This window comes from Cyprinodon tularosa, unplaced genomic scaffold, assembly GCF_016077235.1.
Source record: "Cyprinodon tularosa strain WSP-4 unplaced genomic scaffold, ASM1607723v1 ctg37, whole genome shotgun sequence".
Lineage (NCBI taxonomy): Eukaryota > Metazoa > Chordata > Actinopteri > Cyprinodontiformes > Cyprinodontidae > Cyprinodon > Cyprinodon tularosa.
In genome coordinates this window covers 3,595,071-3,621,605 of record NW_024039085.1, presented here as the reverse complement: position 1 = coordinate 3,621,605, position 26,535 = coordinate 3,595,071, and the positions used below count along the sequence as shown (strand labels likewise).

General features: G+C 36.7%; 1 protein-coding gene across 10 annotated transcripts in view; it reads right to left on the bottom strand.

The window, feature by feature from the left end:
- Window positions 1–26,535, bottom strand: part of adgrb3 (adhesion G protein-coupled receptor B3) — a 167,734-nt gene that overhangs the window by 14,373 nt on the left and 126,826 nt on the right. For all 10 annotated transcript variants that reach the window (XM_038296383.1, XM_038296385.1, XM_038296381.1 and 7 more), the window contains 5 exons: window positions 15,999–16,125; window positions 15,031–15,134; window positions 14,772–14,874; window positions 2,313–2,463; window positions 589–658 (listed from right to left, as the gene is read on the bottom strand). In XM_038296383.1, the coding sequence (XP_038152311.1) occupies window positions 589–658; window positions 2,313–2,463; window positions 14,772–14,874; window positions 15,031–15,134; window positions 15,999–16,125 (555 nt within the window). The remainder of the gene's footprint in view (window positions 1–588; window positions 659–2,312; window positions 2,464–14,771; window positions 14,875–15,030; window positions 15,135–15,998; window positions 16,126–26,535) is intronic.

Here is a 26,535-nt window from a genome sequence, read left to right as displayed (position 1 = left end):
TATCACAATATTGAGGAAAATGAAATATCCTGTTCGTACCAAATGCAAACAGATACAAAGCATCAAAGTAGGACAGTTCAATAAAAAATAAGTAATTGGATAAGACATATGACTATGTATGTACTGGGGAAATAGCATTTCCCCAGTTTGAATTATTGATGAGCCCTCCACTCCTAAAACTCCACTCCTTGCTCTATTCATTTAACTCAATTAATCAATCTTTGTTCATAATGTTCATAATATTGTTTGTACAGTAGAGACTAAGAATAGCATTGCTATGAGTAGTATCAGTATTAATAAGGATGTCTACTCATACATCTGCAGTGACATCTGAATGCTACAGCTTTAGCTTAAGCTTCAGTCAAACTGAGCAGGAGCAAAACGTAACACTCAGAAAAAACAAATGATATGCCAGCAGAACACAGTCTATACAGGCAAACCTTTATGTATGTGTTGGAGTGAGCTACTGGCATATGAACTAAAAAAATATTATATAACATGACTAAGCCGCTTTGAGTGTTTCCATGAACCCAGGGTGTTGGTGTGCAGAATTTTAAAGAAACATGGAAATAAAAAACAAAAACTTACTATAAGGGCGTCCCGTAGCCCTTTGTTTTAGTGAATCCCATTGAAATTGCGACAACTAAAGCTGGTAACCCTTTAAAAGACAAAACATTTAATAGTTACTTAAGCAGTTAAGGTCACAACAACAAATAAACTCTGAAAAAAGAACAAAGTCTATGTACCTTCCATTCATTAAACAAAGTTTAGCTAAAGTAATTCCTTCAGAGACCACAGCCTGAGGCTATGCAGACATCTGAGAGTATGTGATCAGCTATACTGCATATTTCATCATTTAACTTGTGTAGTAAAAAGTTCCATTCAGAGGGGATGAAAAAATAGCTGCATGGTGCTTTAACAAAATGGCAGCAGAGCATTGCAAACAGGAAGCCATGTACAGTAGCTATATTTCATCACTGTCTTGTGAATCGCCCCCCACACACACACAAAAGCACACACACACAGTAGGAATAGAGCTTTTTTGCTATGTGGCTCCTCATTATAGATCAGTGTAATTGATTCAGTCTTCACTATTGTGTGCTCTGAATATTAAAGCGTTTCCTCCCTGAGTGGCGCGGGCAGGTGCTATTGATGTAATCAGTTTCCTGGAGGCACGAGCCAAAGACCCCGAGGCCATCCTGTGCCTCTCTGCAGTGCTGAAGAGGTAAAGTGTGCTGAGTGCTCACAAGCACACTATAAATCAAAAGGTAGCAACAGCTCGGTGCGGGTTGCTGTACTGAAGCCGGCTGAATTAAGATTCCAACGTAAATCTTTGGGCAGCATGTTGCTTCATAGATCAGCTGTGTTCATATCAGGTTCACCTGGTTTATTTCATTCAAAAAAATGTTTTACTTTCTAGAAACTGTATTTGCATGCATTCATTTTTTTCATGTTTTCTCAATTTTTACTTGCATATGAGTTGTTTATTGACAAAATGACTGCTATGGTTTTAAACAAGAGAAATGCAAGTTATAGTGGAACAGCCTTTGTCCATGTTTTCCAGCAAGCAGTGGCACTGCAATGACTAAGAGAGCCTTGTTTGTTGCTAGGTAACAAGAAGAATGAGAGTGGGCTCTTCATAATCAGATTGATTTTTTTTTCTTTTAAGTAGAGATTTCTCTTATAGTCTGAAAGAAGCAGCTAATCGGACATAGGATTCAGACTGACATTGATCACATGAAGGAGAAATCTTGCATTTTGATGCAGAGGATTTGGAATTATTAATACATGTATGTGTGTGCTGGTATTTTGCATATCATTATTTTATCATTTTCTGCCATATTGTCCTTTTTGAACAACAGCATTTATTTTATCAAATGTAAATCATAAATAAGAAAATTTACCCCATACTTAATCCTGCTTTAACATTCGCTTTTTATACCTTTTATATGTTTCAACCCCAAACTTTATTTTGCTCCAATATACTGCAACTTATTGGTTACACAACAAATATTTTACAAGAAATAAAGGTAGAAGAAAACGGCTATATATCCCCTCCCAAACACGTTACACTCTCTGCCCAAGGCCGGTCTATTTATCCAGTCCTCAGAGAGCTTGACTGATGCACAAAAGAATCTCAACAAAGAGGCTGACAGAATGAAGATCCAGCCACCCTATAGAAACGACGAGAGCAGCAAACTGAAAAGATGTACAGTTTGCTGTGTAAAGACACCTTGCCGAGAGCTACTTTGAGAAAATGGCAGCTGCGAAAAGTGACGGGAGCAGTTTGCTGAATCGAGCCACTCACTCACCCCAGCCAAGACACAGGAAACGCTTCCGGATGAGCCTGGTGCGAACCTTCCCTGTCACTGCCATGTATGACTGCCAGGCTTCTGTGAGGACCCAGCAGAAGGATGCCAGAAAGAAGAAGTGCAGGAAGGCAGTTGTCATGATGCACACACCCTGTTGATCGAAGAGGAAAAAAAGAGTCAGATTTTTTTTTTTATGATTGTGGAATACCCCTAATTGCGTCCATATATGCACACTATAATGCAACTCAGACATTGCTGAAACTTTAAAAGTTGATACCTTCCTCAAATATACATGTAAACCAAGACATTCCTTCCAAATATATGGCAAAAATATACTATATGGCACAATGATATCCCTTCCCCTCATGGATGAGGATTTATAGCCGTGGTAAATTTGGTATAGTGATGTCATTTGACTACAGAGTATGTTCAGGTTTTGGATGGCATATTCAAAGCTTGGTTGGGTGATCTTTTTTCTGCTGTCTCTGGTTTTACTTTTAGCAATACCCCAGAGACTGTGGGATGTAAATCATGCAGTTTCCTGGTCAAAACAACATGGTGATACCATGGCAATTCAGTATGGCTACTGTTGGCAGTGTGCGCAGTTGCCAAGTCCTGCTAGAAAATGAAGTCAAGGTTATCAGCAAGTATTTCAGCAGAAGAGGGAATGGCATGCTCCTATATTTATTGGTGGACAGCTGTGCTGACTTTGGACTAAAGAAATCATGGTGTGCCAACACCAGTTACTGGCATGACCCCACATAGTACCACAGGCTCTGGAAACATCCCTCTGGATCCAAAGCAACTTAGAATCTCTGCCCTTCCTCCTTATCTCCACCCTCTGGGGCCCAGCCTTTCAAATGTAACCCGAAATCTATTTTCATCTAAAAAGAGGACTATGCACACAGGAGCAAAAGTCATTTCTGCCTCTAGACCCAGGCAAGACAACATTGGCATTGTTTCTGCTTAGGAAGTGTCCGCACATAAAGAATACAACATATCTTTGCTATGGCCTGGTTATGACCCCAGATGCAGACTATACTTGTTACTCTAAAACTGGCTTTAAAACCATCTCAAGAATGTTTCTCTCTTGTTTTTCTCTGTTATTTGTTTTTACCATTTATTTGTGGGTTCGTAGGTTCATCCATATTTCCATCCAAAATGTCTGTTAATGGCTGCCCGTTGGACAGCTGTCAAGTGGGCAACATTCCTTTATATTATGCTGGCCTCAAAATACAATCTTTGAATTGAAAAACCTTTTTATTACTCTCAAGAGATTCTCTCAGAATCTGAGCACTAGTGAGGCAACGGAGGCAGTTTTACTCAAATCCCAACAAGATCAGCTGGCATAAGGAATAGCATAGCATTCTTTTGCACTAACACTCATTAGTATGCTAAGGATTCCACCTGGAGGCATGTGAGCCAAGGTCAAGTATTTCACACTGACATGAGGTGGGGCTACAACAATGCTAAAAAGAAAAAGAGTATGTGCCTTAAGTGAAAGATCCATTACTTGACAATATAGCAAGGCTATCTATGAGTGAGTAGGACCAAAATGTGTATATAAACTTGTAAAGAACATTGGGTAGGATTAATGACTAAGCAAAAAACTTACAAAGCAATAAAGATGGAGAAAGGGGAGGAACCAATAATGAAAGAAGAAAACCAGAGAGGTGGAATGCAGAGGAAAGCGTTGGGGATTGATAATGGATGCAGGTGTGCTTTATAGTGAACAGCTGTGAACAAGCAAAACAAGGACACCAAGGGAAGGTAAACACTTTAACAGAGAAGGACATTATCTATAGAGGAAGAACTATTTTAATTCTCACTTTTTAGTAAAACTGGAGTATAAAAAAGAAAGGGAATACTTTTTTGTTTATGCTTTATGAAAAAAATACACTTGAAAAGTGCACAGTAGCATTCATCTGTTTAAATTCCCCTTTGATCACACAGAATGTAGGATTTTAATAAACTTGGAAAACATTGTATTGCTTTATTTTAACTCTACAGCTATGCTCAATTTTGGGTTCATCTATCAAATGTTTGACTTGCTCATCAGACTTGGCAAAGTTTTTATTCTGAACTTCCTTCCTGCCAAAACCTGGATTCTAACCCAGGCCAGTCCCATTCATGGTAGTCAGAGACTTAAAGCACAGCACCATGGCTGCCACTGTGAGATTATCAAATGTTAGGGGGGCCAAAATAATATACACTATATTGCCAAAAGTATTTGCTCACCTGCCTTGACTCACATATGAGCTTAAGTGACATCCCGTTCCTAATCCATAGGGTTCAATATGACGTCGGTCCACCCTTTGCAGCTAGAACAGCTTCAACTCTTCTGGGAAGGCTGTCCACAAGGTTTAGGAGTGTGTTTATGGGAATTTTTGACCATTCTTCCAGAAGCGCATTTGTGAGGTTGCACACTGATGTTGGACGAGAAGGCCTGGCTCTCAGTCTCCGCTCTAATTCATCCCAAAGGTGTTCTATCGGGTTGAGGTCAGGACTCTGTGCAGGCCAGTCAAGTTCATCCACACCAGACTCTGTCATCCATGTCTTTATGGACCTTGCTTTGTGCACTGGTGCACAGTCATGTTGGAAGAGGAAGGGGCCAGCTCCAAACTGTTCCCACAAAGTTGGGAGCATGGAATTGTCCAAAATGTCTTGGGATGCTGAAGCATTCAGAGTTCCTTTCACTGGAACTAAGGGGCCAAGCCCAGCTCCTGAAAAACAACCCCACACCATAATCCCCCCTCCAACAAACTTTACACTTGGCACAATGCAGTCAGACAAGTACCGTTCTCCTGGCAACCGCCAAACCCAGACCCGTCCATCAGATTGCCAGATGGAGAAGCGCGATTCGTCACTCCAGAGAACGCGTCTCCACTGCTCTAGAGTCCAGTGGCGGCGTGCTTTACACCACCGCATCCGACGCTTTGCATTGCACTTGGTGATGTATGGCTTGGATGCAGCTGCTCGACCATGGAAACCCATTCCATGAAGCTCTCTGCGCACTGTTCTTGAGCTAATCTGAAGGCCACATGAAGTTTGGAGGTCTGTAGTGATTGACTCTGCAGAAAGTTGGCGACCTCTTCGCACTATGCGCGTCAGCATCCGCTGACCCCGCTCCGTCAGTTTACGTGGCCTACCACTTCGTGGCTGAGTTGCTGTCGTTCCCAAACACTTCCATTTTCTTATAATACAGCTGACAGTTGACTGTGGAATATTTAGGAGCGAGGAAATTTCACGACTGGATTTGTTGCACAGGTGGCATCCTATCACAGTTCCACGCTGGAATTCACTGAGCTCCTGAGAGCGACCCATTCTTTCACAAATGTTTGTAAAAACAGTCTGCATGCCTAGGTGCTTGAATTTATACACCTGTGGCCATGGAAGTGATTGGAACACCTGATTCCAATAATTTGGATGGGTGAGCAAATACTTTTGGCAATATAGTGTATAAACAAAGATTGAAAGGGGTAGGAAAGACACCTTGCTACTGTTCGTTTCATTTGTTGTCATTTTGGATATACAAATACTCGCCTTTGTAATCTATAAATACCAATACACCTAAACTAACAAACATGCTTTTGTAATTATTATGCTATATTTAAGGATATGTAAATTCTGGAATATACAAAAATTCTATTTGTGTATATTTTTAGCTTGGTGAACTCCAAAAACTATATATTTTAAAAATATGTTAAATGATGAGCCCCAATAACAACAGATCCATCATGGTATTGCATATTCCCTAAATGTAGGGACATCATCTCCATAAACAAGAAGTCCAAAACAGCCTTTATTAGAAATAAAGATTATGAAGTTATCACCAATCAGGTCCAGTAAGAAAAACCCTGAAAAATGTGATGTCATCTTTCTGTTTGTTGATTTTTGGGTAACAAACAGACAAAAGGAAGTGAGACCTTGTTTGGTTTGGTTACTATTCTCCCTGCAGACTTACCCCTATAGCTACACTATATTGCCAAAAGTATTTGCTCACCCATCCAAATTATTGGAATCAGGTGTTCCAATCACTTCCATGGCCACAGGTGTATAAATTCAAGCACCTAGGCATGCAGACTGTTTTTACAAACATTTGTGAAAGAATGGGTCGCTCTCAGGAGCTCAGTGAATTCCAGCGTGGAACTGTGATAGGATGCCACCTGTGCAACAAATCCAGTCGTGAAATTTCCTCGCTCCTAAATATTCCACAGTCAACTGTCAGCTGTATTATAAGAAAATGGAAGTGTTTGGGAACGACAGCAACTCAGCCACGAAGTGGTAGGCCACGTAAACTGACGGAGCGGGGTCAGCGGATGCTGACGCGCATAGTGCGAAGAGGTCGCCAACTTTCTGCAGAGTCAATCACTACAGACCTCCAAACTTCATGTGGCCTTCAGATTAGCTCAAGAACAGTGCGCAGAGAGCTTCATGGAATGGGTTTCCATGGTCGAGCAGCTGCATCCAAGCCATACATCACCAAGTGCAATGCAAAGCGTCGGATGCGGTGGTGTAAAGCACGCCGCCACTGGACTCTAGAGCAGTGGAGACGCGTTCTCTGGAGTGACGAATCGCGCTTCTCCATCTGGCAATCTGATGGACGGGTCTGGGTTTGGCGGTTGCCAGGAGAACGGTACTTGTCTGACTGCATTGTGCCAAGTGTAAAGTTTGTTGGAGGGGGGATTATGGTGTGGGGTTGTTTTTCAGGAGCTGGGCTTGGCCCCTTAGTTCCAGTGAAAGGAACTCTGAATGCTTCAGCATCCCAAGACATTTTGGACAATTCCATGCTCCCAACTTTGTGGGAACAGTTTGGAGCTGGCCCCTTCCTCTTCCAACATGACTGTGCACCAGTGCACAAAGCAAGGTCCATAAAGACATGGATGACAGAGTCTGGTGTGGATGAACTTGACTGGCCTGCACAGAGTCCTGACCTCAACCCGATAGAACACCTTTGGGATGAATTAGAGCGGAGACTGAGAGCCAGGCCTTCTCGTCCAACATCAGTGTGCAACCTCACAAATGCGCTTCTGGAAGAATGGTCAAAAATTCCCATAAACACACTCCTAAACCTTGTGGACAGCCTTCCCAGAAGAGTTGAAGCTGTTCTAGCTGCAAAGGGTGGACCGACGTCATATTGAACCCTATGGATTAGGAACGGGATGTCACTTAAGCTCATATGTGAGTCAAGGCAGGTGAGCAAATACTTTTGGCAATATAGTGTATCTCAGATGTAACTGCTGCTTGTGTGCTGTCCAAAGTGCTGAAAATAGAGCCTGCCTTGTTACTTGGAAACAGGTCATTTGCAACTGTTATGTTTCACGATTCACTTGGATGCCATTATTATCAAGCCTCGTTTTTTCCAAGACAATAAAAAATGTTTTAGGAAGAGTGAGAATGATCCTATATGACCACATCGTCTAAGGACAGACTGGGCAGAGGCAGCATTACACAAAAAAAGGTTCAAACCTTGAATTTAGTTTGCCCTTTTCAAAGGCAAATGCTGGGGGATGTTGTGCACACTATGTTGGTATCCATGGAAACAAAGGCACTGAGGAAAGGCCCATATTAAAACGTGGCAGAGCTGATAGACGCGGAGGTGAGGAGAGGCGGTGACAGGGTGTCTTCAGGCCAGGTTGGCAATGGCAGTTTTAGATGAGGGGGGGAAATATGAGGAATTTCCCTTCTGTGGCCTCAACAAACTAAAGGTTTGGCTAAGACCTTTTAGTCTCTATCTAGCTGAAGGTATATTGTCAAGACTTTCAAAAAAAATAGCAGTGATGTATTACTGCAGCAAAATACAGACAGAGATTACAGTTTTTATTAGAACAGCAGTACTGAACAGTTGGTTGATTTAAGTTGTGTTATTAGATTCTGCTAGTTAAAAACAAACAAGATGAAGATGAGGAAGTCCTAAATTCAGTGTCTACTAGGGTGCACATATCAACAAGAAAACCACATAAGACATAAGAAGTCCAAAACAACCAAAATAACCAGATTTTCATCACATAGGAAATAGTTCAAACTCAGATCTGTCAAGCAATGACTGAGCAACTGAACTAACAGATCAAGCATGGAGAGGATTAATCAGCAAAGCAGCCAAGGGGTCCACGATAGGCATGGAGAACCTGCATAGATCCAATGATCAAGTTGGAAGAAAAAAATTCTGTGGTCAGGGGACCAAAAAATTTACATATTTATCTACAGGGCAAAGACCTAAAACTGGGCACTTTTACCTAAACTTATAACCATTAAGCATTGCTAACAGAGTTCCTACTGTCTATAAAATGAATGAAAGGACGTAAAAACAGGGAAATCCAGGGAGAAAACATGCAGAGGACTCAACAGACCTCAGACTGAGCAGAAGTTCACCTTCCAGAACTAAATACTGAACAGAATGATGTGTTGATCAAAGTCTCTTCATAAACAACATGTTCCAATCCAAGTCCACAACTTAGTCAAGTGGCAAAGCCTGAAAAGCTGAAAAAAAATCTTCCTTAAACTGAATGAGCTTGAGCTACTGTTTTGCAAAGAGAAAAGCTTGACCTTTTGCTGGACATCACTTGTAGAGGTAAAGTCTCCAAATAATGACAGTTGCATTGAAATGTGGATCCACACATTGTTGGAGCAGGTGAGCTAAATACATATCTGTGCCACATTTGTAGTTTTATTTGTCAAACCTTTAAAAACAATAAGTATTTTTCATTCCTTTCATAAAATACATTGGAACCTCGAATTATTATTTTACCAAACATAAAAACGTCCAAGCTGTATTTATGGTACTAAAAATTCTAATATTTTATCAGGGGGGTTAAGAACCAATTAGAAACTGTTAATAGTACTTATATACTGAATGATTTACAGATGTAAAAACTAGCTGTTAAATGGTAAATTACAGCAATGCTGGATGTTAGATGTTTTAAATGTATCACATTAAGATTTTCTTACTTGGGAGGAAATGGCAACTCAATTTTAGGACATGCAACCTTAACTAAAATGCTTTAGAGTTATCTGAACCAACTTCTTTAACTTTACTTAAATATTCGAATTTTTTTTGTCTCGATGTAGGTTGAAGAGGCTGGTTCTTCTTTTGGCTAAAGCACACTCCCTTAGTGCCTCAAAGAATAGTTGTTTGGGTGGTAACCTAAAAAAAACAACTTAGGTAGCAATAGTATAAAATGTTGTTAACAGGAAAAATGCAAATATGAACAAAATATTTAGCATTACTATTTAAATATTTAAATATTTAGTCCCTCATAACTTCCTCATTACCTAATTGAATATGTAACACTCCAAAGTTATACACAATGAGTTGAACTACAGTAAATATAGATGAAGGATTTCTGTTTAAGATTTATGCAGTTATAGAAATACTTCTAACCTCTAAAGGAGTAGATAAAACATAGAATAAAGTCAGGATTGAGGCATTTTTAATGCGATAGACAATAAAAATTAGATTTTACAAGACTCAGTCATAAAGTTATATAGTAATTATGAATTCTCTTTTGAGATGAAAGAAACATTATTTTGTTTTAAATCTTATCAAAAATGGCCATAAATGTTGTTCAATTTTTCATTTGACCACAGATACTGTATCAGAAAACAGATCTGTCCAATGTACTTAAGATGGCTAGATTCTTTAGTTTGGCAACTCTTACCAAATTTAATAAGCCATTACATACTAAATATTACTTGCAATTTAGTTGAAATAAGGTTCTCCTTTTTGTTCTTTTTAGAATTTAATTGCTTTCTGTGTATTTGCCAGTTATAGCAATTTTAAGGGATCATCCTAATGCCCGCTGTTAAATCTCAAAGCTAAATGAACAAGGATGGGACAGCAGAACAGTGAAAACGCACACGCATGTGACTCACTGACTTCCTGCTCACAGTGGACACCTCCACAAAGAAGAGAAGATTTCTATTAGATGACGAGTAACTCAGAATCCACAAACAGAGGAGCCAATTACATGCATATCTTGCAGGAGATGGAGGAAAAACAAGTGAAGCAATGTTAGGCACTGTGGCAATTAAACCCACACAGGGACTGTTTTCTCCTGCTGGCCCACCGCTGAAACATTGAGCTTGACTGTATGTTTGATCAAACAGATCAAATATTTCTCAAATATTTTTGTAGCTGGATTTTCAACATGGAGCAAAAGAGGATGTGCTGATGAGTTCAACGCCCTGGAAGTTATTTTCCCATAGCACAGTTACAGCTAAATAGATATGCCATATTAAGCTACTTTTTACAAAATAAAAGGATTCTTTAACTTTTTGAAACTGTCAGAATTTAAGAAATATTTTTTTTTAAACATAAATTGGAAAAATGTTTTACTTAGCAGAAAACATCAGCCTAAACAGAAAGAAAGGTATATAAATAAATAAAAAAGCCAAGACTAAATGTGATGGTGTAGCATAATGCTATGAGGATAATTTACATTGTAAAGGACAGAAAATATAGTTACACTTAGAGCTATAGTAGAAGACGTTCTTTTTCCGTGTGGATATTCTAAATAAGTGGTCCTCCTATTTGCCAATCATTCTGGTGATATGTTTACGTAAGGCCGTCTTATGTACTCGTCCACATTTTCACTTACCGGTGGTGAGTCTGACATAGTGCAAAAATTGCAAATCTTCTTTTGGAAAGTAAATAATAAATAATAAATGGTAAATAAATAAATAAAACACAATTGAAGCTCCAAAAGCCTCTATACTAGAGTGAGGGTAAACCTTCTAGCACAAAATCAAATCTGAACATAAAGTCAAGAGCCACAATGGTGGTTTTAGGTTTAGGTCAAAGCAAAGCCAACTCAAAGTCTCTTCTAAATCCAACTAAATATCAATTTACTGAAACAATTATCGATGTCTCACGTATTCTGTTGTCACTATATCTATTGATGCAAATATACCATGCTTGCATGTTATACATGTCAATATTTAATCTTAACACAGTTTGCCCATTTCAAGTCACTTGAATTTATTGAGAGTGCATCAGCACCTAAACCGTTCTAGTATGACATTTAAAATTCCAAAAAGTGTGTCATCCTTTTCTTGATTTTATAGACAGATATCAAATTAGAAGCATGCAGAGTAAGTATTCCATGTTAAGCACTGTTTCTTATAATCAACAAAAGGTGGATGAATGAAGGCCTGATTAAATCTGACAAGGCTTCAAATCAGTTCAGCTTTAAAACAAATGCCCTAAGGGCTTCCACATTCATGGAATATGCTGCAACTGTGTGCCAGTTATACAAGGGCCAGCAAGTAAGCAGATGATCTCATACAGTTTCTGATATTTTGATTGGCATGAAATGAGTCATTTTGTTTCAAGCAAATACTAATATGAATTGTGTCACATTTAATGTACTGTGTTGAAATAAAAATGTACGATTCACCAAAGGTTTTTTTTATGTTTACTTCTTATTTTAAGTCAGTTACTGATGGAAAAATCAGCAATATTGTCTGTATTAAGTTATCAAAGTGCTCTTGAGTCTATCAAACACATCTGGAACCAGAAGAGTTGCACATTCCCTCAAATTTCGATCATCACAGTATTTCTTTCTGCAATATTGAAAATGACTGCTTTGACACAACAGTGATAGGCTACTAGGGTTGTCAAAAGTATCGAAACTCAAAAAAGTATCGATACTGAAATGTTGTATCCGGATACAATACTCGTTTTTAAAAGTATCGATACAGTGCCGTCACCAGTGGCACCTAAGAAGTCATTCATCTAAAGTGCAGAATAGTGGAAAATGCACTTTCAGAACACTGTGTGATTGAATAATTCTGTGCTCTTTTCAGTTTCAGACGGGTTTTTTTTGTAACAGGTGCAGCTGCTGAGAATTATTTTTGTTTCTTAACTGGTTTGGCTAGTGTCATTATGTGTGCAAAGCATAGCCAAGGAAGGAACACTTAATTTGAATTTTATAAGTTTTTTTATCAAGCTTGCTTAATATTGTGCACAGCATACAACATCAAAATATTGTTTTTATTGTTTATTGTATTTATTTATTGTATTTTGTGTATTAATGAAAATATTTCTGTAGAATTTTGGAGTCTTTGTTTTTATCATTGTGGTATCGAAAATGGTATCGAGTATCGAATATTTTCCTTAGTATCGATATCGAGTTGAAAAGTTTAGTATCGTGACAACCCTATAGGCTACTATCATTTACTGAGAGTTTAATTAATTGCATCATTTTTAGTATTGTGCATCCTTAAAAAGAATACAGTACATGCAACCATAAAATCTTTTGTTTTTAAATAAAATTACCACACAGAGTAACTTGCTTAAAAGCTAAAATGATTGCACTGTAACAAAGTCCAAACAGTAACAAAAACCAACTTGCTAACAGAGCAAAACACTAAGGCCCAGAGATTAATACAAAGAACCTTCAATATGATAAAAAAACAGAATTCAAAAAGCATTTTTTAAAAGGTAAAACCACACAGAGAGAAGTGTTATACAAGGATAAGTTAGACAATCCAGCTTTCTGTAGTGCTGCTAGATGGCTGAGAAGGGCATCTGTGTGGGCAGTTTGTGAATTCAAACAAATTCTCTCTGACTGATATAAAACAATCTTTTATATCAGTCATTTGTTTACTGGCTGGTTACAGTACTGGAAACTGGTAGTGAGATAGTTTAGTAAGGGATGTCATTGAATTATGGAGCACCAGATGTCTCTATGTTAACACTATATTTGAATCCATCCTTGCTATTGCTGTCATTGACATGGCTAAGAGCATGAGTTTTTATTTTTTTAATAGGTTTTATAGATGAATAAGTTTTACTTGCCGTTGAATCATTCTTTCAATAAACATACATTGGATTCATAAAGTTTGCCAAAGGGCAATTGTGTTGAACAAATTGGTGTGATTTCAAGGCTTTAGAACAGTCCTGCTTTTGTTGTAATTCTAAAAAAGAAATACTTGCAAAAAGGAGAAACTGTCATAAAATCTATGTAACTGCAGTCTCCTCTCCTACTCTCAAGGATCACATTTTAAAGCAGCTACCAAGTAATAAAGTGGAGTGATCAGACATTTTGAAAGTACCAACAGGGTTTTAATGTAACTTTTACTTCAAAAACTCACAGTAAAATTAAATAATTTATATATTTTATATTTATCTGGAGTTTAAGCAATGAACTTGATTTTTTTCAGAAACTTTTTACATTTCCTGCTTTGAACAATATCGTTGTACAATCTACAGTCTGAGGTTTGTTACTTGGTTTGTTTGAATCATTCTACAGCATGAAAAAAAAACAAAAAAGAAAAAAAAAACCAGCATGATTATAGCAGGGGTTTTCAACCTGTGGCTCTAGAGCCACATTTTTTCATTCTTTCTACACATATTTTTGTCCCTTTAGACTCTTACATAGTGAGCAACAATATCTGAAAAGTAGTGATTTTAGTTATAAAAGCACTTGAAAGGAGCCGATTTGGCAGTTTTTCTATATGGTTTTATAAACACCACAAGGAACTTCAAATTCAGCATTACAGTAATGCTACAACATTTTTTTTTGTTGTTTTTTTTTATGGTATTAACACCAAAACCAGATATTCCATCTCTTAAAGTGGGGTAAATGTTTTGGATAAATACAGACAGAACTTAAGAACTTGGTATTATTCTACATAAGATATCCATTTAATAGTTAAATGTTTTTTTGTGCAAGAAAAAATTTCAAATAGAAAAACAAAGCATGTGTTTTCACTGTAAAGTACACTGCATATATAGGCATGTAAATATATACAAGATGTTTTTTGGTTATACACAATTTATATTTTGTAGCTGCAAGAGACAAAGGACTTGGAATTGGTGAACCCTAAATTATATGTTAAAACCATAGAATTTACAGAAAGTGCACCTTTTTTTTGCCATACTTGGCCAATTAATAGAGGAACGTGTTCCTTGAAGATTTCTTTCAATAAGCAATATAAGCTTAAAAGTTAACAAGATAGACTAAAACAGAATTCGGTGATGAAACAATTAGAGATGCAGTGATCTTGTCTTTTCCCATCCAGTCCGACATCAATACCTGGGCTGAGCATATTGGTTGATATCTAACACCAATCTGATTCAACTATTGAATGAAGGGATTTTATATGTAGCCATGTGAAGGCTTTAGCCTTGACATGAACATTGTTCAAACAGGTAACAAATTAACAAGGATATAAATATTCTATTTGTTATTTACTAAGGAATAAGTAGCAAAAAGACAGAAATAACAGATCCAAGTTAAGTGGATTGGATTTCTGATATCCAATAACAAATCATCCACATCTGATCTAGCTAATTAATCAATATTGGAGCTGATATCCATTCCAGGTATCGGATTGGTGCATTTTAAACAAAAAATACTCTTAAATCTTTCAAAAGGGTCACTATTCTCTTTTAAATAAAAATAACACAGACCTGTTAAAACTGTCAAACTGTTCCATAATATGAGTGGGACTTACCACATTGTGGGTCTGTGTTTGTCCAACAAGGATTAGTATGTTTGAGCAGACTATAGAAAGGCAGAAGTTCAGCAGAATAATGGATCGTTCAGATCGGATATATCTAAACAAACAAACAAACAAACAAAAAACAAGTGATGTAAGCAAGTATACTTGTGCACTTTTTGATGGCATGTTTTATTAAAAGACAATAATGTTTAGTATTACAGCATTAAATATGTCGAAAGCACACAACTTTAACTTTGAGGGTTGCATTTACCTCCATAAGACAATGTAGATGACTGCCAGTGTAATCAAGGCGAGGCAAGACAAACCACAGCCAACTATCAGAGTCACAGATGGGACCCCTGAGTACTCCATAGTCTGTGGAGAAGACACATACAAACAGAGACAAGCCAGTTGGTGGGAGGCTGTCTTTGTGGTATATACAGGACAGTAAATCTTTATTATAGCCTGAAGTGGAGAAGCAATCAAAACAACCACCACCAATCTAAAAACCTATGCACAATGGGCTCCTTAATTAACTAAGAGGGTTGAGATGCATGTGGGGGCTTTGGATAAAGAGCAAAAAACTTTGCACGCTATGATAGCAAGAGATTAATTAAATTCACAATAAAATCCCACGAGTAGCACAACATTGCCAATTGAATTCTGCATACTTGCATCTCAAATTAAGGAAGGCAAAGTTAACAAATGAATGATTACACATTTATATCTATTGTATCTGCGAATGCTTGAGGCCTGCAGAAAAAAAAAGCCTGTAACATATTTTATTGTTGCAGTAGCTCACATCAAGGTCCCCATGTATTCAATATTGGTTAATTTCTCTTGAAATGACAATTTTTCTGCTTTCATTGATGTTGATGGGAAATGTTTTGCTGTGCAACATTTTTGTATTCGTCCCTAAACAAATTTGATTGATGGGAAGCAAAACGTGCCTCAAGGGCCTTAGCATGATCACACCCTTACCCACATCCATGTTCCTACAGTAGCCTATGAAAACCTGAGCAGAAACTATAAAATATCCCCACACAGTCTCCATGCACTGCTGAATTACTATTTAAGGGGATTAGCACGCCAAAGATTCAATTTTCGGTAGTCACCATTCCTCTCTCTCTTTCTCTCTCCAACACACGCACGGATGCACGCACGCACAAACACGCAGGTTTTCACCTTTACATTAGCCCATCAAACCCACACTGAATAACAAATCAATATGCTACTTACTATTCCTCTCGGTTGTTGAGCCAAAATGGCGAAGGTAGATACACGATCACACGAGCATTTTGTATGGGATGCATCTGTGAGCACCGTTTTGCATCCTTTCGCGGACCAGGCTCCCCAAGAATCGTTCCTGCGAGGAGGAGGCAAAGGCAGTTAGAAATTTCTTCTTTCAGTTCCTCTTTTTTTTCTAGCGGTGGTGGCACGACTACTTCACAGGACTCACTGGCATCTAGCTTAAGCGTTTCTAAGAAGGAGATAAAATAAAGCACAGAAGATCCGCAGAGATCGAGAGGACAAGCGAGGAAAAAAAGGAAAGAAAGGGAGAGCCGAGCAGACAAGACACGGCTCGTTGTGCGGCTCCGAGCAGCGTTTCAGCTGGAGCGGATAGAGAGAGGCAGAGATACGGGGGAGGAGGAGGGAGGAAGCGCGGAGCTGTCCAAGCAGACCGGTGCTGATTGATTCGCTATACGCGCATAAATACCAACTGGCCTTCTGATATCAAAACACTAACCCCGCATACTGCTCAAGCTGAAAACAATTACAATTACCTTAAATTTCCATTCCTATAGATATTTTTCTTTAATTCAAACGACAGTTTTCTTTTTCTCTCCCTCAATTTTCTTATCACTTCTGTTTTTTTTTCTTCCCTTGACTGTTTTAATTTGTCGCTTTTGAAAGCTTGGGGAGGAGGGGTGGTGGGGGTCACCCTGGAAACGGTGGACAGCATCCGATTGGTGGTATAATTTCGACCTTTTTAAGAGCAGGAATTTATAATTTATAAATGCTCATTAAACTCATCGCATATAAAAGTTGTCAAAATCCAGAAACAAACCACTGCAGAAGGCAGACCACCCCGCAGAGACGGAGTAAGTGGTTGCAGCCAATCACACTTTACAGCGCTTGATAGAGAAAAGAAAGGAGCTTGTTGATCTGGCGGATTTCAAGCCCTCCAGTATACACCACTACGATAAGATAAGCTTATTTTATATACAAAAAGGGTGATCTGAGTGAATGAGGTATCAGGTATATTTACTGCAGCCTGTTTATAGCTACTAACACCTGTTGTCAGGGGATACTCCAGAAAGTTTTGCAAGAGGTGGTTGGATTGGAGCCACTAACAATTTCAGGTTGGCAAACCAAATGGTTTAATTTAAGCAAAATTAACTTTAAAATTTGCATTTCAATAAACATGATTTAAGTTAAAGTGTGAAAGCAATTGCTATAGCATTTTATAGTGCAGCCTTCATGTTTGAACAGCCCCACACATAGCATTGACTTCATACACTAAAAAGTGAAACAAAGTTTTTGGTCTCCTTAAAGGGGAACGCCGTTTTTTATTTTTTTATTTTTATTTTTTTTTTATTTTCTTTAAATTGGGCCCTTGATTTGACTTATTACAACGCCAAACTGGAGTTGTCACAGGCGGCTACGCTCTACCCCTTCTATTCATTTGGCGAGCTAATCTGAATCGTTCAATTCCATTTCGAGAGCGAGATCATCTGTGGTAGTAGCACTACACATCTTCCAGGCATGTGAGTAAAACTAGCAGCAGTTCAGGGAACAGGATGAATGATCGGTAGACGGCGTGTGCGGATGACGTCATACACACTCCGCTTTGTTTAAAAAATATATAAATATAAAAAATATAACCGCAGATGTCTGGGGGACAGTGATTAGCCTACATGTTATGAATGCTCGCGTACCATAAAGAACACATTATGAACAGTTTTAGTTTGTGTCTTCAAGTCGTTGCCCATAGACTTACTTGGATATAACCTAACCAAATATCTCCAGAACAGCTCCAAATGACACAAAACTCATATGGGTGAGTAGAACATGATGTAATAACGTAAAACCAAGGGCCCAATGTAAAAAAAAAACAGCGTTCTCCTTTAACTACGATAGAGACCACCTAAGGGGGGCATCCGGGAGTGCCGGCCTAGTGGTTAAGGCATAGAGCTTGGAATCCTGAGATTCTGAGTTTGAGCCCCACTCCCACAGACTGCCACTCTGGCACTCTGAGCAAGACCCTTAAACCTACACTGCTCCCCAGGTGCCCCACGATGGCAGCCCACTGCTCTCCAAGGGATTGGGTTAAATACAGAGATACATTTCTCCACTGTGAGATCAATAAAATTTAATTATTATTCATTAATATCATTATTAATGCAACTTGGCTAAATAAAAAAGTTATAAGACTATTGCTTAACTGTTTGATGTCCTGTTTCCAGTAAAATGCTAAAAGATGAAAGTAAAGGAGCCTTATGTGTTTTATCAGAACCAAAGTGGTTGAAGTGCAGCCATGCACTTTATGGCGATGCTGATTTCATTTTCCAAGAGGACTTGATTTAATCTAACACTGTCGAAAGTACTCATAAAATATTATCACTGTGGTTAATTAAAAAACTTTATTGACTTTTACTCCAGTGATTTTGTAAAAACAATGTCAATACATTTTAGCAGAATGGGTTTTATTTACTGATGTTTTGATATCTTACTGTGCTTTTGTAAAAAAAAAACTTTTTCAGTCTTTAAAGGAGATCTTTGATCTCAAGAATTCTTACTCCAGTTAAATAAAGGTTTATGATAATAATGATGGCTGAGAATATATAATTTTTTATTAAAAAGAAAACAATATATAGAGTCAACAATGCAGCTAAGATGAAGTTGCTATTAAAGCAAGCTAGGCTTCCTTAATGCCTTCAGAGAGCTACAGAATATAATCTTTATATTCAATTTAGATCTAAACACCAAACCCAAACTGGTATTATTAGAAGGTAATGCCAGAAGTAAGTAAGACATATTTAAAGTGAAGGACAAAAGAAAAAAGGATACTGGAAAAAAGAAATTAATATAAAAAAATGTATATTCAGTATATGCATTTTTCTATAATGTTTCTAAGGACACACTAGAAATGGTTTGTATATTAAAATTTGTTCTCCAGATGCGGTGGTGGAAGATGGCCAGCAGCTTAATAGGTATGGCCATTACCCTTCTGCCCCCCACACACACGCAGCTGGTAGCAACACCGACTGTCGTCTTGTAAAACATCTGACTGTGTCTCTACTCTGCTCTGCATTCAAACCTTTTTTATAACAAAAAAGTCAAAACAAGATGCATGCGCCTGATTTACAATGACAGAGAACATACTGCATGTTGATTTGTTGGAGCAGTGCGGTGAAAGGCAATCCTGCTTTGTCATTTGATCAATATGGCAGCAGTATTTATTATTCCTGGAAGGAACCCTGGGATTGGTTGCAAATTTCAAATCCTTGCTAGGGGTTTAAAGCCATAAATGTGCACACACTTCCACCCATTACCACTATCCTTTACTAAACTGTGTGGCCGACTGATACATATTTTAACCCAGACTGGATACAAACAGCAAGCAAATACCTTTTAGTTTATATCTTCAATTTGACAGAATCGTAAAGACATTTTAGGAGGACATTTGTTTAATTAGACATTAGACTTAATGACTATAAGCAGTAAGTAAATTAAATACACTAAATTCTCTAAATGTCTTGTTTGAAATGCACTTTATTATCCATGCATAATCAAGTTAATTTATGAGGCCCATCTCTACTGACAAAGTGGAGGAATAATTTCACAGAGGAGAAATCAAGAGCTATAATCCATGAAATAAAAGCTATCAGAATTTCAAAGATTGAAGATTTAGGTGATATTAACTGTTTAAATTACCTTATCCATTGTATTACACACAGAATATAACAGAGATATAGCAATATCTGTGTCTATTTAGAAACAACAGATCTAAATATAGCTTACATGAGAAATATGGGGGGAAATGAGAAGGGCAAGGGGTTGTGTGTAAGCCATTCAAAAAGCAAAAATGTGTAAAAATAAATATAATTTTCAAATAATACAATAGATAAAATATGCATATTTGGACTCAGAAGTATTTTATTTAATAATAAAATGCTTGATCATGTTTTTCAGAGGCTTGAAATCTTAACAGTCATATGTGAATATATCTCTAGCTCTGCATGAGAGAGTGACATATTTGATACCTCTTTGTCTTTTAGATGTAAACTTATCTCCCCTGCTAAATAGTCTCCATATAAATTTTGACTTGTTAAATAATAGCTTCCCCTTTGTTCACCCCACAGGAAAAACTGACAGGAGAGTGGTTCCTGACTAGGGACCTTTCTGCAGGCGACTTTTGATGTGTTGCATGACCTTATGAGGGCTCAGTGGCCTCCAGAATATAAAATCTCCCCAAGAGACCGTGTCAGTGTTGATGTTAACCAAAGTGAAACTGATGACATGACATTCATGATATACACTTTGCTGACTGCATTTCTATGTATTTACTCAGTGATGCATATAAAGCTGTATGTCAAAACCTATTAGACTTGGAAACTGCAAAGAAACTGAGTAATTCTTAATTGTTTTTGAATTTATTAGAAGATAAGATAGCAGTAAAGAAATATTTTGATTCATTGTAACCATTAAATTGTAATTTGTTTATCTGGGTTATGTTGATATACGTAAAACCAGTGTATAACAAAAATGAGGAAGTGAAAGGAAGTGGAAACAAGAATGATGCATTGATTTCAAACATAGTTTTCTAATCAAATCTGAAGTGTAAAGCAAATTTGCTTGGTACCATCCCAATTCTATACTTTCTTGAAACAACTGCCGCAGTAATAACCACTTCAAATGGTTTGGTCTGTCCTTTCAGGTTTAAATGGATTATTTTTTCTCATTGCAAAACAGCTCAAGATTAATCAAATATGGCAATCTATAAACATCTATGTTCCAAATGTTGTTGTTGTTGAAATTTTGATGTGTCCCCCCCTATTCTAACACATTTATGTACTCTTTGATGCCTACCATTTCTTTGTAGCCCTACCGATAAGTTTTAGGGTGTCCCCTGACTTCATCCCCAGAATCATTGTTTTTCCAGTCTCTAACAGGTCTTCTTTCCACATTATCTTATAAATATCTTCATCAATCATCTCATCAATTCTTAGCAGTTCCCCTGTCCATTCTGTAGAAAAGACTCCTAACAGCCTGATACTGCCACTACCATGTATCACTGTGGGGATATGTTGGGATAAAAATTTGGATTAAGGTTAAAATTTAACAAACCTTTTACTATAGGTTCTGCTTGAAGGCATGAGTGTTTTTCAGCATTAAATCCCGCAAAAAGTAGAATTAATTGCAGTTTATTTCCAAGAATTGTATCTTTTTCTGAAAATGGATTCCACTTACAAGGCATGTTCACTGCCAAAGCTAATGTCTGTTTAGCTTATGAGTGGTGTAGGAGCAAATCTAAATGAACAGACTAAGCAGCAATCCCTTACTCTGCCTCTCCAACAGCACATGAGCACTACTCCCCACATACTGCATACTTTCAGGCTTGTAAAAACATCTTTGAATTCCTTCCATGCCCACATCATATTATCCAGACACTAAGGTGGGGGGCTTGGAGAGTGCTTCCAGCTATCTTCTTCTTAAGGCAATTTTATAAATTCTTGAAAGGCTGACACATGATGGTAGGCAGAGGGGGGTAAGGAGCCAATGCTGAAAAAATGATTCCATCCATCTTGGATATCTTGATGATGGGCAATTTATATTAGCCTGTGAGCCACTCTGAGTGTTTTAACTGGAAGGGTAAAATGAAAAATTAGGGTGAATTTCCATGTAGCAGAAAAGATTTTATTAATTCAAAGTGAGAGAGAGCTCTGATGATGTAGCAGACATATAATAAAATCTACAGTTTGAATATTTAGAGGAAAGCCTATTGGGTGTGCAATTATAGCAGTTGGTCTGCAGCACTCTTTTCACTTACCGTAATATAAATCTAAATAAGCTTTTCTCCAAATGTAATAAAATGTTGATCATTTTTGTTGAGTGAAAGTTCTCAGTTAATTACATTAATTCAATTTGAAATGTCAACAAAACATGTTATGCTGAATTGAACTGGTGGATAAAATATAAATATAGGGTACACAAACTTTGTTTAACTCATGATGCTTTGACACACAACAAGATACATTTATTTGTCACAACAAGGGTGACGCTTATTATAACAATCAACATAATTAATTTATTTAGCATACCCTCTTTCCCATGTAAAGAAAATTCAGCATAATACTGTATATAACAAACATTTTTTTTTTTATCTTAATATCTGCATTTCTCTTTGTCAAAAAATAAATAAATAAAAGGATCCAAATTTTTTTAACCTAAACTGATGAAGCAGAGTATCTAAAACAGTGTTTATTTCAAGTGAAAAAGTGGCAGTGTAAATAATACTATTTTTTATTCTTGGCTCAGTTTTAAGAACTTTAATCAGTGTCACATGCAGGTATGAGTCAGTTACCAACAATAAGCTATGTCAAGGTATCAAAAAGTTATGTTTTAAAGCTGCTTTCCTCCATACCATTTCTTCAGTTTAAAGTGATTTTAATGAGATGAGAGAGATGTGGATACAGGTTTTGTGGAGCAATGACTAAGACTCTCTCTGGCACTTTTTGCTGTATATTGTTGGGAATTAAGCTGAATGAGGAGATTCTTTTACATATAAAAAATATTAATTAGAATATTTGAAAACATTTAAAGTGAAAAATCTAGGGTAGACCTAGGACCACTGTTTGATATTGTCTGAAATTACAGCTTGTAACCTAAGGGCAGTATGTCTATAAAGTGCTGTAGCAGACATTTTTTGAATGTATTTTATTTCTCTTTAACAATTTTTTCACCTCTGTTTTTAGTGAAGTTGTTTAGTCTTTTTTGGGAAAAACATTTAATTTCGTATTTGTCCTGAATGTTATCAGCACATGATTATCTCCTACTGGCACTTGACTCAGTATTTGGACTAAAATGAATTATTTGAAGTAATGAAGCAATCATTAATATAGAACAATTGAAGTAAGGGTTCAAAAGAAAATAAAGCATGACTAGGTGATGTCAGTGTAGCTACTTTCTGTTAATATTTGAAGCTTTTTCAGGGTTATAAAACTACAATCTTTCTTTGATGCAGTTAAAGCTTCAAGCTCCTTATTGGCGTGAATGCATATTCTAAATATACTATTAGGTCGGAATTTGAATATCATTTTATCAAAATGAGAATAACGTGTTGTGACCTGTTTGGATCAAGTCCAAGATCTCCAGATGTTTGGGGAACCTGACGCTGAGACTGCTGCTTTCACTTCTTGCAATATTAATGACTAACAGGATTTGATTTCTCAAGAAGAAAATAGCAGTGAAGCATACATTACATTTTTTTTTCTTGTATAAAAACGATCAGTTTTTCAATGTCACCTTTTTTGTACCTTATTTTTGTTTTGTTTTCCTGCATGATGATCATGGTTTCTTTTTTATGGTTTCTGTGCATCTTGGTTTTCTATTTTATTCCCAGTTGTTCATTCTCTGTCATGCCTTATTATGATTAGTTATTTTCTGGGTTTATGGTCCATCATCCTTTCTACAAACTCAATTCACCTCATAAATCTTTAGCACCTGCCTGTTTCTCATCAGTTGTCAAGTATTAAAATACTTAGATGATTTTTCTGTTTCTAGCCAGGATTTCATGCCTCCTCTACTGTTTTTTTTTTTTCCTTTGTGCTTTGAATATTTTTATTTAATTATGTTGAAGTGTTAGATATATTCACAGTAGTATATTTTCTTTTATTTTTTTCAACTGTTGTTTTGCTTTACCTGCAAGTTTTTATTTGTCTCATGATCTCCTGAGCAGTTCTATTATTTAACTGTCTTTTTCCATCTAATATTTGATCATGATGGCTTATTGTATAATATAAAGAAATTTTGAAAGGAAAGTTTTCATTTATGAACTATATGACCACTGAAAGTGAGGCAAGGCAGGTTTATTCATAAAGCACCTTTTAGTGGTTGTCCATGAGAAAAAAAGAAAAAGAGAGGTACACTGCATTGGGATAGAGGAAAATACATACATAAAGAGAATAAAAAAGAATAATTCAGATGAGATGATTATATTGCAAAAAAAATAAATGATTGATACAAAAACTGAAAGTTGGATTGAAACCTAACTAATTACGTTTAGGTAGAAATGTCAAAGGCCCCTCTAAACATATCAGTATAATCTCTATTGAAAGCAATTTAAGGTTTCACCGCTTTTACAGGTTTCCAGGAGTTTATTTCAGAGTAGTAGAGCATAAAACATAAAAGCTGCTTCTCTATGTTTGTTCTGATTCTGGGTTTGCAGAGACATAAGATATCTAGGGGTTCATAGACTGACAAGTCTGTAATGTAATTTGGTGCTAAGACATTCAGTGATTTATAGAGCAAGTATTTTAAAGTGTATTTAAAAATATGAGGGGACCATATTACGATTTTTCGAACTTGGGTGATGTGCTCTACTTTCTTAGTTTTGGTGAGGATATGGGCAGCAGCATTCTGGATCAACTGCAGCTGTCTGACTGACGTTTTAGGCAGACCTTTGAAAACCCTGTTGCAATAATCAAGGATGAACGTCTGACAGTCTGTTTATTCTAAAAATTAGAAAATGTATGTCTTCAATCTTTTTTCCCTTTATCATAAACTAATGCATACTGTATATTTAAAAAACATTAAAGATAGAAAACATGTGGCATAGAGAAATATGTTATTGGAAGAAGAGGTTGTTCAAAGGCTAACTTTTACACACAAAATGGATTTTAGCACCATTCTCTCAATGTGGCATTTAACTAGAAGACTAGAAGACAATTTTTTTTTCCTTTGGTGTTATATGCTTTGTTAAAATCTAAATCTTCACAGCTGTAGCATTTAAGGTGATATGATTTTTTCTTTTATGGTCACGTTTTGGTTTATTTTGTTTTTATTTCCTCCGGCATGACTCTTAAAATGGCTTGAGAGCTAAAAACATTGACATTTAAACATGTAATAAAAGGTTGTTTATTTGTAGTGTTGACTTAGGGGGATATTAAAAAACAAAGGGGATGTCTCAGGTTAATCCATAAGCTTTCTCATAGTCGCCATCTAGGAAAGCATATAGATGAGACCAATCAAAATATTTAAACATGTTTCATAGCTATTTTTAATTTTTTTTTTACAAAAAGGAAAAAGATATACAGCCTAATTTTTTTTAGGATTTATCGTAATATGTAGAATAATAAAGAAAATAGCTGCAGTTTGCATTTTTCTACCTCATACATACCTATACCAATAAAAGCAATCATTATTACTTATGTTTTTGAGGAGCTTTATCGCTGCAGTGTGCTCTTACACTCAATAAGGACATTGCTTACATAAAATCGATGAATAACAAAAAAAGTAAAATAAATAAAGATGATAAATCTGTATCTTTCAGGATCCTACAATTGTCCAGCATTTCTGAGTAGGTAACGTCTGATTGCGGTCTTATTAGTAATAGCTTATTAATTAAGTAATTTCCAAACTTTTTTATATTCAAGTCTAAATAAAATTGATCATTGTTAGGCTGATCCACTACCTGCGTTTGGTTTGGTTTACTTTACTTTTCTAATTGTTCCAAAGAGCACCCTGATATGATTTAAACCAAAGTATTTGACAGATGGTACATTGTCCCATCATTGGGTCTTGAGAGCGTTTGCTATTGGGTAATGAGGAGTGCCAAATGTTTGAAATGAAGATGATTACAGTCCTGTGGAGTCTTTCAGCGCTCTGATTAGAATGACTTATTGTAGATCAGAAAAAAAAGCTGATCTGAAAGCATATGGTCCGGGAGTCATAAAAAGAACGGAGACGAATTGTCCTAGTTGTACCTTTGCGGTTCAAAAATAGACTAGTTGCCCTCAAATACTGCAAGAGAGAACAAAGCAGGCTGAATTCAGATGCTGCTTGAAGATGTAGTTTACATTATCAGCTATAAAATATGTTACACAAATAATATGAAATTTAAACCCTTTTGTTCTACCAGGTTCTACAATCTATTGATGAATTATTCAATTCTTAATACAAACTTACTGTGGTATTCTATAATATAAAATTGCTTTTCCTCTGAAGGCAGGTAATTCCCTATAAAGAGAAGTTTTAGAATAATCAAACCTTGTATGTATCAATCTAAATTTGAGATAACTATAAAAATATGATTTAATTTAGTATTGAGGCAGCAACAAATACTTTTTTGTATTTCTAGTCTACTGAGGGGAAATAACATTTTAACAATACATGAATGCAATGCAGTTTGCTATACCACTACAATGCTGCAGGTATTGAATTTAAATCATTATTCCTCAACCTAATTGAATGTACGTCTACTTAACATTTTCAGCGTAATCTACCTCAATATTGTAACTTTCCAGGGAAGATACGTTTATTTATTTTGTAATTTGCATTGTTAGTAGTTATAGGTAATTATCAAAAGGTGGCCACAGTTTTTTATTTACCCTGCACATTTCAACTTGGGCACACACACATAAAAGCATGTCATGCTATATATAAATATGGGTGAGATGAAATCCATCCGAGCGACCGTCTTATCATTGTGTCCCCGCACCTTCTCGATGAGAAATGGGCTCGTGCATGCTCTCACACACGTTCAATAGGCGTT